This window comes from Culex quinquefasciatus, chromosome 1 (assembly GCF_015732765.1).
Source record: "Culex quinquefasciatus strain JHB chromosome 1, VPISU_Cqui_1.0_pri_paternal, whole genome shotgun sequence".
Classification (NCBI taxonomy): Eukaryota; Metazoa; Arthropoda; class Insecta; order Diptera; family Culicidae; genus Culex; species Culex quinquefasciatus.
The window spans coordinates 109,910,053-109,930,687 of NC_051861.1; the positions used below are offsets into that span (position 1 = coordinate 109,910,053).

Sequence of the window (20,635 nt, forward strand, 5' to 3'; positions counted from 1 at the left end):
ACCAGAGCTATACTGTCTTGATCAAGACTGATCTAACAGGACTACGGACGTAGTCAGTGACGCTCCTTCCAGGATGTTCCTCGCCTGAGCGTCAACTGAAGAGGTATCATCAGCATCATTCACACTTGGCCTGCAAAAAAAAAAAAAAAAAAAAAAACTATAAATATAAATAAAATTTGATTTTATCTTTTCTACAATTGTGGCGCCATGCCAATTATAAGTTTTAATTTTGCATTTTTTTTTTCTACATTTTCACATCTGTATTATCAGATAATTGACGTTTATTCTAAATCGTTAGTTTGTTGCTTTAATTATTTTAAATTTTAGAATTCTTAGTATTTTAGAATTCTTAGACCAAAAAATTAAAAAAAATGTTGAAAATTAATTTTAAGCTGTCAAAAATTAAAACCAAAATCACTTTAAAAATTGTTCAACTTGATGTTTAAAGTTTGAAAATTTGGTATTTTCGAATTTTATTTTTTGTTCGAAATCCTTAAATTTAATAAAATCCTTAATTTTAGAAATTTTATTTATTACAGTGATTTTAGTAATTACTAAATTTAGCAACTTCAGTAATTTTAGTAATTTTAGGAATGGCAGTAACTTTGAAAATGCAGTAAAGTTTTGCAATGGAGCACCGAATTCGAGTGGTAGAAATGACAGTTCTCCCATAAGGAATTGTAAAAAAAAGCAAAAATTGCTCGATTGCTCCATTTTCTGTAATTTTTTGTATTTTTTTATAGTTTTGTGTAAATGTTTGGAAATTTTTGTATTTTTTTGTGAATTTTTGGTAAGTTTTTGTGATTTTTTAATTTTTTTTGTTAACTTTTTTGATAGTTATTTTTGCATTTTTTTCCAAAATTTGTGATTTTATGAAAAATTTTCAATTTTTTTGTAATTTTTTGTAATTTTTTTTTATTTTTGTAAATTTTTGTTTATTTATATATTATTTGTAAATTTGTACCAATTTTTGTAACTTTATATATTTTTTGGTCAGTTTTTGTAAATTTTTGTCATCAATTTTGTAAATTTTGTAAATTTTGTAAATTTTGTAAATTTTGTAAATTTTGTAAATTTGTAAATTCTGTAAATTTAGTAAATTTGTAAATTTTGTAAATTTTGTAAATTTTAAATTTTTTGTAAATTTCGAAAAATGATGTAAATTTCGTAAATTTTGTAAATTTTGTAAATTTTGTATATTTTGTAAATTTTGTAAATTTAGTAAATTTTGTAAATTCAGTAAATTTTGTAAATTTTGTAAATTTTGTAAATTTTGTAAATTTTGTAAATTTTGTAAATTTTGTAAATTTTGTAAATTTTGTAAATTTTGTAAATTTTGTAAATTTTGTAAATTTTGTAAATTTTGTAAATTTTGTAAATTTTGTAAATTTTGTAAATTCTGTAAATTTTGTAAATTTGTAAATTTTAAATTTTTTGTAAATTTTGTAAATTTTGTAAATTTTGTAAATTTTGTAAATTTTGTAAATTTTGTAAATTTTGTAAATTTTGTAAATTTTGTAAATTTTGTAAATTTTGTAAATTTTATAAATTTTGTAAATTTTGTAAATTTTGTAAATTTTGTAAATTATGTAAATTTTGTAAATTTGTAAATTTTGTAAATTTTGTAAATTTTGTAAATTTTGTAAATTTTGTAAATTTTGTAAATTTTGTAAATTTTGTAAATTTTGTAAATTTGTAAATTTGTAAATTTTGTAAATTTTGTAAATTTTGTAAATTTGTAAATTTTGTAAATTTTGTAATTTTGTAAATTTTATAAATTTTGTAAATTTTGTAAATTTTGTAAATTTTGTAAATTTTGTAAATTTTGTAAATTTTGTAAATTTTGTGAATTTTGTAAATTTTGTAAATTTTGTAAATTTTGTAAATTTTATAAATTTTGTAAATTTTGTAAATTTTGTAAATTTGTAAATTTTGTAAATTTTGTAAATTTTGTAAATTATGTAAATTTTGTAAATTTGTAAATTTTGTAAATTTTGTAAATTTGTAAATTTTGTAAATTTTGTAAATTTTGTAAATTTTGTAAATTTTGTAAATTTTGTAAATTTTGTAAATTTTGTAAATTTTGTAATTTTGTAAATTTTATAAATTTTGTAAATTTTGTAAATTTTGTAAATTTTGTAAATTTTGTAAATTTTGTAAATTTTGTAAATTTTGTAAATTTTGTAAATTTGTAAAATTTGTAAATTTTGTAAATTTTGTAAATTTTGTAAATTTTGTAAATTTTGTAAATTTTGTAAATTTTGTAAATTTTGTAAATTTTGTAAATTTTGTAAATTTTGTAAATTTTGTAAATTATGTAAATTATGTAAATTTTGTAAATTTTGTAAATTTTGTAAATTTTGTAAATTTTGTAAATTTTGTAAATTTTGTAAATTTTGTAAATTTTGTAAATTTTGTAAATTTTGTAAATTTTGTAAATTTTGTAAATTTGTAATTTTTGTAAATTTTGTAAATTTTGTAAATTTTGTAAATTTTGTAAATTTTGTAAATTTTGTAAATTTTGTAAATTTTGTAAATTTTGTAAATTTTGTAAATTTGTAAATTTTGTAAATTTTGTAAATTTTGTAAATTTTGTAAATTTTGTAAATTTTGTAAATTTGTAAATTTTGTAAATTTTGTAAATTTTGTAAATTTTGTGAATTTTGTAAATTTTGTAAATTTTGTAAATTTTGTAAATTTTGTAAATTTTGTAAATTTTGTAAATTTTGTAAATTTTGTAAATTTTGTAAATTTTGTAAATTTTGTAAATTTTGTAAATTTGTAAATTCTGTAAATTTAGTAAATTTGTAAATTTTGTAAATTTTGTAAATTTTAAATTTTTTGGAAATTTTGAAAAATGATGTAAATTTCGTAAATTTTGTAAATTTTGTAAATTTTGTATATTTTGTAAATTTTGTAAATTTAGTAAATTTTGTAAATTCAGTAAATTTTGTAAATTTAGTAAATTTTGTAAATTTTGTAAATTTTGTAAATTTTGTAAATTTTGTAAATTTTGTAAATTTTGTAAATTTTGAAAAATTTGGTAAATGTTGTAAATGTTGTAAATTTTGTAAATTTTGTAAATTTTGTAAATTTTGTAAATTATGTAAATTTTGTAAATTTTGTAAATTTTGTAAATTTTGTAAATTTTGTAAATTTTGTAAATTTTGTAAATTTTGTAAATTTTGTAAATTTTGTAAATTTTGTAAATTTTGTAAATTTTGTAAATTTTGTAAATTTTGTAAATTTTGTAAATTTTGTAAATTTTGTAAATTTTGTAAATTTTGTAAATTTTGAAAAATTTGGTAAATGTTGTAAATGTTGTAAATTTTGTAAATTTTGTAAATTTTGTAAATTTTGTAAATTTTGTAAATTTTGTGAATTTTGTAAATTTTGTAAATTTTGTAAATTTTGTAAATTTTGTAAATTTTGTAAATTTTGTAAATTTTGTAAATTTTGTAATTTTTGTAATTTTTTTTTGTAATTTTTGTAATTTCTTTATTTTTTTTATTTTTGTAATTTTTGTATTTTTTGTAATTTTTGAAATTTTTGTAATTTTTGTAGTTTTTGTAATTTTTGTAATTTTGTAATTTTTGTAATTTTGTAATTTTGTAATTTTGTAATTTTGTAATTTTGTAATTTTGTAATTTTGTAATTTTGTAATTTTTGTAATTTTTGTAATTTTGTAATTTTGTAATTTTTGTAATTTTGTAATTTTGTAATTTTGTAATTTTGTAATTTTTAATTTTGTAATTTTGTAATTTTTGTAATTTTTGTAATTTTGTAATTTTGTAATTTTGTAATTTTGTAATTTTGTAATTTTGTAATTTTTGTAATTTTGTAATTTTTGTAATTTTGTAATTTTGTAATTTTGTAATTTTGTAATTTTGTAATTTTGTAATTTTGTAATTTTGTAATTTTGTAATTTTGTAATTTTTGTAATTTTGTAATTTTTGTAATTTTTGTAATTTTTGTAATTTTTGTAATTTTTGTAATTTTTGTAATTTTTGTAATTTTTGTTATTTTATGTAATTTTTGTATTTTTTGTAATTTTTGTAATTCTTGTAATTTTTGTAATTTTTAATTTTTGTAATTTTTGTAATTTTTGTAATTTTTGTAATTTTTGTAATTTTGGCAATTTTGTCAATTTTGCCAATTATGTTAATTTTGTCAATTTTGTGATTTTTTTTTAATTTTGTCAATTTCGTCAATTTTGACAATTGTGTCAATATTGTCAATTTTGTCAATTTTGTTGATTTTGTCATTTTTGTCAATTATGACAATTTTGTCAATTTTGTCAGTTTTGACACTTAAATTTTCTATTTTTTGTTTGTTTTTTTTTTGTCTCTTTGTCAATATTGTTAATTTTGTAAATTTTGCAATTTTTACAATTTTGGCAAATTTAGAATTTAAGAGTTACAGTAAATTTGTTTTTTTTTAATTTTGTTAATTTTTTCAAATTTAGAATTTTGGAATTTTATTATTGTAGGATTTTAAAATGTTAGAGTTTTGAAAATTCTAACAAATTTAAGGAATGCTAGGAATTTAAGAAATTTAAGAAATTTGAGGACTTTTAGAAATCTAAGAAATTTTAGGAATTTTAAGATTTTGAGGATTTTTTAGAAATTTTAGGGAATTTCAGAAATTTTAGGAATTTCAGAATTTTAGAGATTTAGAATTTTTGAATTTTTAAATTTGAAGTTCAAAATGAAAACAACTACAGCGTATCATAAGAAAAACAAAATAAAAACAGCTTCAATTTGATAAATGCTTCACATCCAGAACACTCGATATCGTTGGCAAATTGCACGATGAAGTCACGTTTCTGAAACTGGAGAGATTTGCTGACCGTTCATGCATGATCAGAACGGTTGAGCTCGTTTATATTTGCAGCGAAAAAAGAATAAACATTGTAGCATTGACCACGTTGAAGAATGTGTCACTTTGAGAATAGTTCTACTAGTCTCCACAAGCTCAGGGGTGGCGCTGTTAAAAGTAAAGAGAATTAGCTGTTATTGCGATTGAAATTAGGTTTCATGTACAATTTTGATAATTAAACCCGAAAACATCACAATTGAGACTTCTCCTAACTTCAAACAGCGCCACAGCTCCAAGCGGCCACTAGCGGAACTAAACTATTTCTATTTCCCAAGCCACCACGACCAAACCCCTCTACAGATCATGTCGTAATCGATGCCGCGTGTGATGTCGCTTGCACTTTCTGTGATTCGTCGTCGACCAAGACCAAGACTAAGATCGGTTGTGGCGTGGCGTGGTGGTGACAGTTCAAGAGTGTGTATTTTTGTAATCAGATCCATCTTTGGCGCTGCACTTTGGACCTGTTGATCACCATCTCACAGACTTCAGGAGGAGAGTGCATCGAAGCAAAGTTTGCGGTTTTGGGTTTAAGAAGTCGTTTTTTGCTGGCGTCTTCTTGGAACTGCCTCTCAAGGTGAGGAGGTGTCAACGCGGTTCGATCGCTTTTGCCACTCGTCGACGACTCGAATGTCAAACCATTTCTTCAAGTCTAGACTGCAAAAAAAAAATGCAACAATTAGCATCAATCAAAGCGCGGCCCCACCACACCTTAGCTTCAGATCTTTCACTTTGATTCAACGCACTCACAACTTCAAACCAACCTAACCTTGAAAGTTGTACCGCGAAACAAAGCGCCATTTGCACCGTCACCATCACAAACTGTGAATAATGTTCATTTTACGCCTTATTGCCTCGCCCAGAGGTAAACGACAATATCGCGCAGCAAGTTGTGTTCAGTTCCACTAAATGAGATGACGATCAAAACGAAAAGTCATTTGTAAGTGTGTTTCGTTACCCACTGTTTTGCTTTGAGATGAGAATTCAGGAAATGAAATTAAATTTAATGTGTCACTTTTGCGATTGCAGCGCCAGGTCATGTAGTGGATGATAGCGCAACTAAGAATAATTTTTGATTAGCCACATAATCTAAAATGAAATATTGATACAATTTTAAAAAAGATTGGTTGCTTTGCCAGTCTTTGCATTCTTGTGAGCGCTCATGGCGGCGAATAGCAGAAGCTCATTACAAAATTATAAAATTGGAATGCTGATGCCGAACAAAACACTTTGTAAAACTTTTTTTAAAACCTGTTCTTTTGAAAATTGAGTTAAATTAAAACAAAATCTGTAGTAAATTGTCAAAATTGACAAAATTGACAAAAATGACAAAATTGACAAAATTGACCAAAAGACAAAATTTTCAAAATAGATAAAATTGACAAAATTAACAAAATTGACAAAATTGACCAAATTGACAAAATTGACATAATTGACAAAATTGAAAAAAATGACACAATTGACAAAATTGACAAAATTGACAAAATTGACAAAATTGACAAAATTGACAAAATTGACCAAAAGACAAAATTTTCAAAATAGATAAAATTGACAAAATTAACAAAATTGACATAATTGACAAAATTGAAAAAAATGACACAATTGACAAAATTGACAAAATTGACAAAATTGACAAAATTGACAAAATTGACAAAATAGACAAAATTGACAAAATTGACAAAATTGACAAAATTGACAAAATTGAAAAAAAATGTCAAAATTGACAAAATTGACAAAATTGATAAAATTGACGAAATTGTCAAAATTGACAAAATTGTCAAAATTGACAAAATTGACAAAATTGACAAAACTGACAAAATTGATAAAATTGATAAAATCGAAAAAAAATACATAAAATTGACAAAATTGAAAAAAAATACAGAAAAAATGAAAAAATTGACAAAATTTACAAAATCGACAAACTTAACAGGATTGACAAAAATGACAAACTTTACGAAATTGACCAATTTGACAAAATTGTTAAAATTGTCAAAATTGTCAAAATTCAAAAAAAAAATAAAAAATTGAAAAAAATACAAAATTGGCACATTTGATCAAATTGACAAAAATGACCAAATTGAAAAAAAAAATACAAATTTAAAAAAATGACAAAATTGGCAAAATTTACAAGATTGACAAAAATGACAAAATTGATAAAAATTACAAAATTGAAAAAAAATTACATAACTGGCAAAATTGACAAAATTGACAAAATTGACAAAATTGACAAAATTGACAAAATTGAAAAAAAATGTCAAAATTGACAAAATTGACAAAATTGATAAAATTGACGAAATTGTCAAAATTGACAAAATTGTCAAAATTGACAAAACTGACAAAATTGACAAAATTGACAAAATTGACAAAATTGAAAAAAATGTCAAAATTGACAAAATTGATAAAATTGACGAAATTGTCAAAATTGACAAAATTGTCAAAATTGACAAAATTGACAAAACTGACAAAATTGATAAAATTGAAAAAAAATACAGAAAAAATGAAAAAATTGACAAAATTTACAAAATCGACAAACTTAACAGGATTGACAAAATTGACAAACTTTACGAAATTGACCAATTTGACAAAATTGTTGAAATTGTCAAAATTGTCAAAATTCAAAAAAATTAAAAAATTGAAAAAATACAAAATTGACAAAATTGGCACATTTGATAAAATTGACAAAAATGACCAAATTGATAACAATTAAAAATTTTAAAAAATGACAAAATTGTCAAAATTTACAAAATTGACAAAAATGACAAAATTGATAAAAATTACAAAATTAAATAAAATGTCAAAAATGAAAAAAAAAAATACAAAACATGTTAAATTTTATTTTAATTTATTTTTGTTTGTAACTTTTCAGTGTATCGAAAGCTTTTCAACAATTTGAAAATCTTAGAAAAAGGTTCCAAAATTCCCCACCAGAGTGCACTCGAGTCGATTTTTCAACTCATTTTTCAACCATTCAAGCCGGACCATCAGCAAATGTGGTGCAAACTGCTGCTACTGCTGACTGGGGTAGCAAAATGACGGCAATCCCTTGCCCCGGTCGTCGTCGTCGTCTCACAGCAAGAAGCCGTGAAAATAAAATAAAGCAATTATAAAGTATAAATATTATCGTCTCGCTGCGTGGTCCAAATGGTGGTGGCGGTGGTCCTGCTCTGGTTGTTGGCTCGCACACACATTCACTCAGAAGGTTATTTTGTTTTTTTTTTCGATTGTTGTTTTTTTGCACAGATTTTCGACTCACCGCGATGTTCTAAGTCTTGTTTTAGTTTTTCAACTTTTGAATATTAATGAAAATGAAGAACGATGATCTTGTGCCAACTTTTCCCAACCCTTGAAACGTGATTGTTTTGAATTTTGATGCCAAATGTTTATGTATTTCTTTTCACGCTTTGAATCTCTTTGTTGAGGTTAGAGCTGATTTGAAATTAGCTGGTTAGCAATGAAAAATAATATGAGTCATAAACTTAAACCGTTTTCTGAACAGTTTCAGAATAGTAAAAAAATTTACAGGTGCTGAAACAACCTTTTTTTTTTTTTTTTTTTTTTTTTAAATTTATATTTATTCAAATTTCTTTTCCATGTACATTCATTCAGTTAAAATATTATTGAGTGTCCAATCACAAACGATGACTTTTCACCTCAATTTTAAATACTAGCAACTTTCATTTATTCATGAAATATTGTAGCTTTCGCTATTCAGTGATTTCAAATGTAGGAGGTCCTACATGTACAGAAGGGAAAAGGGATACCTTAAAACTAACTTATAAACTATATAAAGAGCGGATCAATGCAGCTGAAGACTGCAATGATTTTTGTCGAAATGCATCAATTATCTTATTGGACATAACATCCAAAGTGTCAACTTCGGCTAATTGATGAAGTTCACTGGTGCTGAACCAGGGAGGAAGTTTCAGAATCATTTTCAGAATTTTGTTCTGAATCCTCTGAAGTTTTTTCTTCCTGGTTAAGCAACAGCTTGTCCAGATCGGCACAGCATAAAGCATGGCAGGTCTGAAAATTTGTTTATAAATTAACAGTTTATTCTTGAGACAAAGTCTAGAATTCCTGTTTATAAGTGGATACAAACATTTAATATATTTGTTACATTTAACCTGGATACTTTCAATGTGATCCTTGTAAGTAAGGTTTTTGTCAAAACCAAGTCCAAGATATTTCACTTGATCCTCCCACTTTGAATTTACCTCATTCATCTTTATAATGTGATGACTTTTTGGTTTAAGAAAATCAGCCCTTGGTTTGTGAGGGAAAATAATAAGTTGAGTTTTTGCAGCATTTGGAGTAATTTTCCATTCTTTCAAATAAGAATTGAAAATATCCAAGCTTTTTTGTAATCTTCTTGTGATGACACGAAGGCTTCTGCCTTTGGCGGAGATGCTTGTGTCATCAGCAAAAAGTGATTTCTGACATCCTGGGGGCAAATCAGGCAAGTCAGAAGTAAAAATATTGTATAAAATTGGACCCAAAATGCTTCCTTGAGGGACGCCGGCACGTACAGGTAGTTGATCAGATTTGCTATTCTGATAACATACCTGCAGAGTACGATCCGTCAAATAATTTTGAATAATTTTCACGATATAAATCGGAAAATTAAACCTTTTAATTTCGCAATCAAACCTTTATGCCAAACACTGTCAAATGCCTTTTCTATGTCTAGAAGAGCAGCGCCAGTAGAATAGCCCTCAGATTTGTTGCTTCGAATTAAATTTGAAACTCTCAACAACTGATGAGTAGTTGAATGCCCAAGGCGAAATCCAAACTGCTCATCAGCGAAAATTGAATTTTCATTAATGTGCGTCATCATTCTATTAAGAATTAGTCTTTCGAATAATTTACTTATAGATGAAAGCAAACTAATGGGCCGATAGCTTGAGGCTTCAGCAGGATTTTTATCCGGTTTCAAAATCGGAATTACTTTGGCATTTTTCCAACTACTGGGAAAATATGCTGAAACAACCTTGTTTGAATTGCTAACTGCAGCTACAAATCAAATAGTTGAAAAGAGTCATTTTTCTACATTCTTATCATTCCTTAGTACAGCTAGTCGCCATCATGGGGTAGTGGCGCTGCAGTCATGAAGTATATTTTCAATATTGATGTCTTCTTAATTGAACTACTCGTTGTAACCTTTGTTTTAAATATAGAGAAGCAAAGCAAAGCTTAAAGACACATGTCGCCACCTATGAGCAAGTAGCGTAAACCTATGATTTTTTGTAAAAATGTGTTTTTACCTTCAAAATCAACATTTTTATAAAACTTATGTCGGATTCGGATGAGAAAAAATATTTCCAACAATTTGGTGTACAACTTTCCAATATTTGTTTGATTTTTCTATGAGAAAACTGTAAATTTAGAAAAAATATAGTAATTTGGACTATTTGTCAAGAAAAACTGTCAAAAATCAATAAAAATGTTTGAATATACGTTAACACATCTGTTATATACTATATAACTGTTTATATCATTGATATATACGGGAAACTATTTTTTCGTGTTCCAAAACATGTTTTTGAATAAAAGTACACAAATTTTTGCGCGCCCAAAAATTGATGTTCATAATTTTAAATCAAAAAGTTTTTCTCGTCTTTTGCAACCAGTTTCGTTAGGATTGATGCAGGGAATCAGGAGAAATAAGCGATTTTGTTCTTCTATAGAGAATTTGCAGCAAAGCTAAAAGACACATGTCGCCACCTATGAACAAATAGCGTAAACCTATGATTTTTCAAAAAAATGTGTTTGTACCTGCAAAATCAATATTTTTATAAAACTTATGCCGGATTCGGATGAGAAAAATTATTTTCAACAATTTGGTGTACAACTTTCCACTTTATGTTTGATTTTTCTATGAGAAAATTGTAAATTTAGTAAAAGATAGTTATTTGAACTATTTGGCAACAAAGTCTGTCAAAAATCAATAAAAATTGTTAAATATACGTTAACACATCTATTATCAACTATGTAACTGTTTATTTCTTTGATATATATGGGGAAACTATTTTTTTTCGTGTTCTGAAATATGTTTTTTGAAGAAAAAGTTCACAAATTTTTGCGCGCCCAAAAATTGATGTTCATTATTTTAAAAAGCAAAATTTTTTTCTCGTCTTTTGCAACCAGTTTCATTAAGATTGATGCAGGGAATCATGAGAAATAAGCGAATTTGTTCTTCAATCAAGCAGAAAGAAATACGATTTTTGGCAAGTAACCTCATTTTGGCGCCACCTACATTTGAAACACAGTCGCGCTGCAAAACCTCAATCTTCCAAAAAAAAAAATTGACTGCTATAGAGGATTTGCAGCAAAGCCAAAAGACACATGTCGCCACCTATGAACAAATAGCGTAAACCTATGATTAAAAAAAAATTACATTCTTATCATTCCTTAGTACAGCTAGTCGCCATCATGGGGTAGTGGCGCTGCAGTCATGAAGTATATTTTCAATATTGATGTCTTCTTAATTGAACTACTCGTTGTAACCTTTGTTTTAAATATAGAGAAGCAAAGCAAAGCTTAAAGACACATGTCGCCACCTATGAGCAAGTAGCGTAAACCTATGATTTTTTGTAAAAATGTGTTTTTACCTTCAAAATCAACATTTTTATAAAACTTATGTCGGATTCGGATGAGAAAAAATATTTCCAACAATTTGGTGTACAACTTTCCAATATTTGTTTGATTTTTCTATGAGAAAACTGTAAATTTAGAAAAAATATAGTAATTTGGACTATTTGTCAAGAAAAACTGTCAAAAATCAATAAAAATGTTTGAATATACGTTAACACATCTGTTATATACTATATAACTGTTTATATCATTGATATATACGGGGAAACTATTTTTTTCGTGTTCCAAAACATGTTTTTTGAATAAAAAGTACACAAATTTTTGCGCGCCCAAAAATTGATGTTCATAATTTTAAATCAAAAAGTTTTTCTCGTCTTTTGCAACCAGTTTCGTTAGGATTGATGCAGGGAATCAGGAGAAATAAGCGATTTTGTTCTTCTATAGAGAATTTGCAGCAAAGCTAAAAGACACATGTCGCCACCTATGAACAAATAGCGTAAACCTATGATTTTTCAAAAAAATGTGTTTGTACCTGCAAAATCAATATTTTTATAAAACTTATGCCGGATTCGGATGAGAAAAATTATTTTCAACAATTTGGTGTACAACTTTCCACTTTATGTTTGATTTTTCTATGAGAAAATTGTAAATTTAGTAAAAGATAGTTATTTGAACTATTTGGCAACAAAGTCTGTCAAAAATCAATAAAAATTGTTAAATATACGTTAACACATCTATTATCAACTATGTAACTGTTTATTTCTTTGATATATATGGGGAAACTATTTTTTTTCGTGTTCTGAAATATGTTTTTTGAAGAAAAAGTTCACAAATTTTTGCGCGCCCAAAAATTGATGTTCATTATTTTAAAAAGCAAAATTTTTTTTCTCGTCTTTTGCAACCAGTTTCATTAAGATTGATGCAGGGAATCATGAGAAATAAGCGAATTTGTTCTTCAATCAAGCAGAAAGAAATACGATTTTTGGCAAGTAACCTCATTTTGGCGCCACCTACATTTGAAACACAGTCGCGCTGCAAAACCTCAATCTTCCAAAAAAAAAAATTGACTGCTATAGAGGATTTGCAGCAAAGCCAAAAGACACATGTCGCCACCTATGAACAAATAGCGTAAACCTATGATTAAAAAAAAATGTGTTTTTTACTTCATAATCATCATTTTTATAAAACAAATGCCGGAATTATTTCCAACAATTTGGTGTATAACTTTCCAATATTTGTTTTATTTTTCTATGAGAAAACTGGAAATTTAGAAAAAGATAGTAATTTGGACTATTTGGCAAGAAAGTCTGTCTAAAATCAATGAAAATTGTTGAACATACGTTAACACATCTGTTATAATTTATATAACTGTTTTTTTTTTATTTGATATATACGGGAAAACTCATTTTTTCGTGTTCCAAAACATGTTTTTTAAAGAAAAAGATCACAGATTTTTGTGCGCCCGAAAAATGATGTTCATTATTTTAAAGCAAAAAAATTTTCTCGTCTTTTGTAACCAGTTTCATTAAGATTGATGCAGGGAATCATGAGAAATAAGCGATTTTGTTCTTCAATCCAGCAGAGAGGAATACGATTTTTGGCAAACAACTTTATTTTGGCGCCACTTACATTTGAAACACAGGCGCGCTGCAAATCCTCAATGATGAGTAGCAAAACCTATTTTGACATTTCTTAGTCACACTATCCACCGCTCTCTGTTAGTGGCGCTGCGATAACTGCGAACTATGCTAAATCTTCAAAAATGGTTGCACTTACTGTGGTGAGTAGCGAAACCTATTTTGACAGTTCCAAGTTACACTATTCACCACTATTTGCTAGTGGCGCTGCGATCACAGAAAAGATCTCTTTTTTCACTCTAATCATTTAAATCTGAATCGCTTTCGAATCAGACAATCCAATTAAAAGTTCAAGAATAAATTATACTCTCATAAATCTCCGGACAAGAGACAACTGGAAACCTTCCCCAAAACCTCTGTTATTCAAATTAATTCGATTTGCGGTGATGCTCGAAAACCACAAACCCGGCCCAAAATTGGCGCCACTCTCTCGACTTCAAGAAGTGCGTGGGTGTGTCAGGCCAAATTCGAGATATCTGCTGTCTGTTTTGTTTTCCGTGCAATTGACGATTTCTGCGAAACCTGCACGGCGGAGTCGCTTTTTGTCAGTGGGTTAAGCTTTGTGCACTGATAAAAAGAAAATTTAGAGTTTGCTTTTTCTAAAAAGTTTTGTACAAAATTTGTTTTTTTTTTATTAAAATTTGGCTTAAAAATTAAAATTGAAAAAAAAAATTTCATTTGTAACGGTGCTCACTTATTGATTTGTCCACTTTGGCACGCTTATTTTTATTTCGTAGATATTTATCAATCTTTTTGCATTTGCTTTTTAATTTCGAAGAGAAATCTAAACAAGTCAGAGAGGTTATATTACTCTTGGCATTGTCTTTCGACAACTTTCCGATTGCAATTATAAAAAAGACTGACGTCCCAATATGAAAAATTTCTTCGTGTCAAAATGTGTTTTCAGAAAAAAATAATAATAAAAAAAAACTGCACCTACACATTGTCAAACAATTTTTTGGATGGTTTCCAAAAATAAATCGTTTGTGTTTGCGAAATGAACTCTCTGGTCTATGCTTGCTCGCCACGAATGGTGATAAATTAATTTTAAGAGCTCTTGTTCGGGAGGCTTGTTCGACAAAGCTTCCCCTCCCCACTTAAGTGGATTTTCGGTTTAAATCTAAGGTGGATTCGCACGAACGAACCCCAACTGTTGACAGTCGTAAATTTGGAAGGTGAAAAACGACGCAACAGATTTAGGAAAAGTGCCGGAAAAGATTTTTTTTCTCGGGAAAGTTTTCCTAAACAAATTTTCTAACATGAGTTTGAGGGCGAAAAATTGCCTGCGCTTTTTCTTTAGAGTTGCTTTACAAGCAACCTAATTTGGGGACTTTGTCCCGAAGAATTGTGTCACCACCAGCTTTGTGGAATGATGAGTGACTCACTCTCGAGCGACACTTGAGTTGTGGAATGAAACCGATCATGGGTGGAGCATTATTAGTTGGTTAGGAAGGGTATTTTTTTCAAAAGAATTAATGTAACAAGCTTTGACTACTGACCAACAGAGGGCGCATAGCAACTTGATTGAAATCATTCCATTTTGTTCTAGATAATCTCTTTAATTATTGAGGTTTTGCAGCACGACTGTGTTTCAAATGTAGGTGGCGCCAAAATGAGGTTACTTGCCAAAAATCGTATTCCTTTCAGCTAGATAGAAGAACAAAATCGCTTATTTCTCATGATTCCCTGCATCAATCTTAATGAAACTGATTGCAAAAGACGAGAAAAATTTTTTGCTTTAAAATAATGAACATCAAATTTTGGGCGCGCAAAAAATTGTGACCTTTTTCTTTAAAAAACATGTTTTTGAACACGAAAAAATGAGTTTCCCTGTATATATCAAGGAAATAACCAGTTATATAGGCAATCAAACGTCAAAATTACCCCCCACTAGGGGGCGCTGAAACTTGGGGTGATGTTTTCATTATAACCTACAGCGAGTAAATTGATTTGAAATTTGAAATTGTTTTATTTCATCATAAAATCGACATTATTAGCAAATTATGCCATTTTCACGTAAGAAATAAATAGCTTAATTGATATAAACGAACATATTTTTATGATGGCCGATTTAACCTGTTCATTATCTGATTCAAAATAAGGAAATGTTTTAATCAACCAAAATCTAACTAATCAATTGAGAATGAAGATTATTCAAGTGGACAAATATTTTTTAAAGTCACTTCTACCATAAAAGCAAAGCTCTGCTTGAAAAATGGTAATTGGAATGATTTTCAAAATTAGCAATCTAACCTCATTCTCGCGTTTTCAATCCGGATCACAGAATTTTCAATGAAAAAGGCAACTTAGCAAAAAAAATCAAAAAGTCAGTCGATAGAACTTTTTATTTCTTACCTCCTGTTAACTTTTTTTCATTACAAAAGATCAATTTTCTTTTAAAAAACCTTAAAATAGTTTTCACTCCCCTTTGCACTTATCGCGCAAAAACGTAAACGTAACCTTGCACCAAAGTTCTCCTACTCGAATGTAGGTGGCGAATAGAGTTTTTAGCTTTGGTTTTGGGGGCCTATAGTTGATAACAGATGTGTTAACGTATATTCAACAATTTTTATTGATTTTTGACAGACTTTCTTGCCAAATAGTCCAGATTACTATCTTTTTCTAAATTTACAGTTTTCTCATAGAAAAATCAAACAAATATTGGAAAGTTATACACCAAATTGTTGGAAATAATTTTTCTCATCCGAATCCGGCATAAGTTTTATAAAAATGTTGATTAGGAAGGAAAAAACACATTTTTTCTAAAAATCATAGGTTTACGCTATTTGTTCATAGGTGGCGACAAGTGTCTTTTAGCTTTGCTGCAAATTCTCTATTGGAAATGCCATCTATGATTTACTAGCAACGTCGAAAATTCTGATTACAATTACGAATTGAGCTTATACTATTTAACACAAGATAGCGTCTTCAAAAAAAAAAACGAAACAAAATAATTGCAATTCTTGTTAAAGATCGAGTTTCCCTTCTGAATGATTGGATATGCCATCTATGTTGGGCTAGCAATATGACGTAACTTTTTTTTATATACTGCTAGGAGCTCATAAAAAGCCGCAAAATCTGATTCATTTTACTTTCCCAAAAATAAATAAATAAACTTTAATAATTTCCAAACTTGTAGGATTCATGACATCTATGTTTGACTAGCCTTTTCATTTCACTTAAAATTATTGGGCTTTTACTATTCAACACAAGAACGCGTCTACAAAAAATCATCGAAATTCTTGAGGTGATCTAGTTTACCACTTGAATAATTGGACGTGCCATCTATGTTCGACTAGCAATATGAAGTTATGTTTTTGCATTGCAAGGAGCTTATAAGACTGCTCACTTGATGGATTTTTAGCCCAAAAAAAACAATTTGGTTTCATGCCATCTATGTTTGACTAGCTAGTCAGGCCTTGTCACTTCACTTTAAATTATTGAACTTTTGCTATTTATTACAAGATAGCGTCTTCAAAAAAAAAAATGATTGCAATTCTTGTAATAGATATACTTCACTACCTGAATGATTGGACGTGCCATCTTTGTTTGACTAGCATAATGAAGAAATGTTTTTCCCATTGCAAGCTTTTGAAAAGGCTCAAAATCGTCATTTATTTACACTTTCGCAAAAATAAATAAACTAACTTGATTGATTTTTTAACCCATAAACATTATGATTTCATGCCATCTATGTTTGACTAGCTAAATAAGGTTTTTTTTAGATCGCTTCACTATTCATCAAAAGGCAGCTTTTTTCGAAAGAATCTGATTGAAATTCTTGTGATTGATTTAGCCTTTCTCCTAGCAGGAAATAAACAAAAATTTGTTTAAACTGTTGGAAATTGTTTTTGCTTCATATATTCATGCGATTTAAATTATTTAGCTTATGCCACTCACCACAAGATAGCGTTTTCATTAAGAATGTAATTGCATCTTTTTTTATAGATCTAGCTCATTACCTCATAATTTACCGTGCCATCTATGTTCGACTAGTAGCACATAAAACTTTTTGTTTTTGATTTGTAAAATGTGATCTCATTTCGCCAACACTATTTTTTCTTCTATTTTTCAAAACAAAAAATGGTCCAAATTGATTTAAAATATCATCACAAAGCGAAAACTTTTTTTTTCTATGACTGGTTTAGATCATCTTCACTTTGACTAGACTGCCATCTATGTTTAAATAGCAAATTTGAAGTCTTTTTTTCTGAAGCTGACATTTATGAGTTGGGATGCCAAATGTGTTTAGTTTGATATTTCTCTTTAAAATATATTTTATTTTGAGCTCTAATTTTGATTTTTATTTTAGCTTTTGTAACTCACCAACAGGTAGCGCTCGCTACAAGAATTTGAAAGCAGTTTAACCTGTGATTTACCTAACACATTTTCTCAATTTCAATTTGACTGTAAACAATGTATTTGCTAGATTATGCTAGATTTTATTATTCAAACTGGGGTAGGTTGACCCGTTCTATTATTTATTATGCCATCTATGTTTGACTAGCAAATTTAAAGGGCTTCCAATCGAATTCCAATTGAACTTTGATTTTTGAATTAAAAAAATTGCTATTTAGATTACATAAACTTGCCAATTCAAATTATTGAGCTTCTACTACTCTCCACTGGATATTTTTTTTAATTCTTTGTTATTCTGGGAATTCACAAAAAAAATCCACTTTCCGCTGAGAACATGATTAGATATATTTCAAAACAATCCATAGAACGTTTACTACTTAACACCAGATGGCGCTCTTTAATGAAAAATTAGGTGTAATTTTTAAAATTGATCTTTCTTCTCGACTAGATAATTTGGTCGTCTACTACTCCCCACCAGATAGCGTTCCATGATAAATTTGAATGCAATAGAGGATTTGCAGCAATGCTAAAAGACACATGTCGCCACCTATGAACAAATAGCTTAAACCTATGATTTTTTGAAAAAATGTGTTTTTTCCTCCATAATCAACATTTTTACAAAACATATGCCGGATTCGGATGAGAAAAATTATTTCCAACAATTTGGTGTACGACTTTCCAAAATTTGTTTGATTTTTCAATGAGAAAACTGTAAATTTATAAAAAGATAGTAATTTGGACTATTTGGCAATAAAGTCTGTCAAAAATCAATAATAATGGTTGAATATACGTAAACACATTTGTTATCAACTTTATAACTGTATATTTCATTGATATATACGGGGAAACTAATTTTTACGTGTTCCAAAACATGTTTTTTAAAGAAAAAGGTCACTAATTTTTGCGCGCCTAAAAATTGATGTTCATTATTTTATAGCAAAAAATTTTTCTCGTCTTTTGCAACCAGTTTCATTATGATTGGTGCAGGGAATCATGAGAAATAAGCGATTTTGTTCTTCAATCCAGCAGAAAGGAATGCGATTTTTGGCAAGTAACCTCATTTTGGCGCCACCTACATTTGAAACACAGTCGCGCTGCAAAACCTCAATTCACCATGATGATTTGTGGTGCCATCTATGTTTGACTAGCAAATATTTAAAAATAAATATTGGATGTATTTTCAAAAGTAATTAAAAATCTTGAAAATAGTTGCATCGAAAACATTCACAATTGATTTCCTCGAGCTTACAGCACTCGCCACCAGATGGACAATTTCAATGAAATTAGTGTGAATCTTCTCAATGATTTGAGGTGCCATCTATGATTCAGTAGCAGTCAAAAAATCTTTTTTCGTTCCGTTGGAATAAATTATCACTCAAAATCTGATTCACTTAAATTTATCAACTTTCCGGAATTCGACAAAACAAAACAAAAAAATAATACCTTTATCACTCGCAAAATCTCCTCCACCTCCCGGCAAGTAACCCAGCTCCTCCTCCTCTCCGGCGCCATCTTCCGGAATCGTGCCCTGCTCGGTCCCGAACAAAAACCTCGCCAACAGAAAGTTCTCTTTAGCCGCCTGACCGCGACCCATTTTCTTTAGTTTTTGATAGTTTGTAGTTTGCGGTTTGGCCACCAGTTGGCACTGCTGCTGCTGTTGGTGTACTTTTTGCAGATGGCGTAGCCGGCGCCGCTGATGATCGAGCAGCTGCAGCTTGAGCAGCTCCAGCTGCCGTTCCTGCTGGATCGTGGCCGAAATGGTCGACATGTTCCGAAGGATCTTCCACAGAAACACAAACAAACACAGGAGCATTTGGCGATGAGGCACTGGTCACGCGATCTTCCTCTTCTTCATTCAGGGTTTGTTTACTTTTTTTTGTTTTTGTTTACACTCTCACTTTTGAGTCACCTTATTTTCCTTAGTTTATTTCATTTCCGGAGAAAAAAGTTCTTTCCTCGGGACTTTCCCAACTTGGACTGAGCTCGTGCTACATAATTTCACAGAGTTCACAGATGCTAAAAAATACAGACGATCAACTTGAGCTAAAAATTCCACCATGGAATGGAATGTGTGTGATGATAAGAAATGCCCTAATCAATTGCGGGCTCTCCTTCTTCTTTCGAACGCATTCGAGTTGAAAACTATACAAGTTGTGTTGCGTTATGAAAAGTGAATTTATATGGGTGTTGTTTGCTTTCGCCTTCGGTACCAACGTCAATTGAAGGGGGTCGTCCAGAAATGACGTTGTTTTTAACTTTCTCTCGAACATAAATAATTATATTTAATTTTGTTTATTTAAATTTCATTAATTTTTAATCATAGAAAAATCAACTATTTGAGTGATTGGGTTGTGGGTAAACGAGAGAATCAAAGAGTGAGAATGAGAATATGAATAAGTGAGAAAACAAGATTTAGTGAGTTAGTGAGAGAATGTTAGCTAAAATTTGTTAAAATGATGAGTTGCTTTTTCGTAGAAAATTCATTCATTTACTACTCCTTTTTTCTCTCTCTAGCTCAGCTCTCAATCAATATCGCTCTCATCGCTTGTTTCAATTCTCCCTAACTTGATCACTATCTCGCAGAATCGTTCACAAACACACTCATTCTCACTCACGCATTCTTTCTTTCTCTATCAGTCAATCTATAACTAAAAAAAACAACAACAACAAACATTTGCTCACTCATTTTCATATTTGCTCTTAAAAACTCTCACTTAATCTCGAAAATATTCTCTCAATCACCAAATCATTCACTTTCAATCATTTATTTCCACATTCTCACTGTCTCATTCAAATTTGCTCACCAGTCCGAAAAATCTCTCACCGCTCAATTGAAATCAATCGGATCATTGCGTGAGTGAATGAGAAAGCCTGACTGTAAGAGTGAAGGGGCTTGTGAGAGAGAATACTTGAGTGGTGAGAAAATGTTCGGACCGGTGAGTAAATAAGAATGAGAGTGAGGAAATTAATGATATTTACGTATTAAATTTAGGAAGGGATAATTGTGTTTTGAGTTTTGCTTAGTTTCTGTTTTTTTTTTTAAATAATTTTAGATTTTTGTTTTTTATTAAGGGCTATTCTAGATTTTTCTTTGGAAAAAAAATTAAATAAAAAAAATAAAGAATGGATGAAACAAAGTATGAGCGATTTGTAATGAGAGAATGAGCAAAGTT

At 28.7% G+C, this 20,635-nt stretch overlaps 1 protein-coding gene across 1 annotated transcript in view; it reads right to left on the bottom strand.

The window, feature by feature from the left end:
- Nucleotides 1–20,635, bottom strand: part of LOC6044369 — a 50,739-nt gene that overhangs the window by 20,260 nt on the left and 9,844 nt on the right. The window contains 1 exon segment of the mRNA XM_038266620.1: nucleotides 18,906–19,478. Within this exon segment, the coding sequence (XP_038122548.1) occupies nucleotides 18,906–19,275 (370 nt within the window). The 5' untranslated portion in view covers nucleotides 19,276–19,478.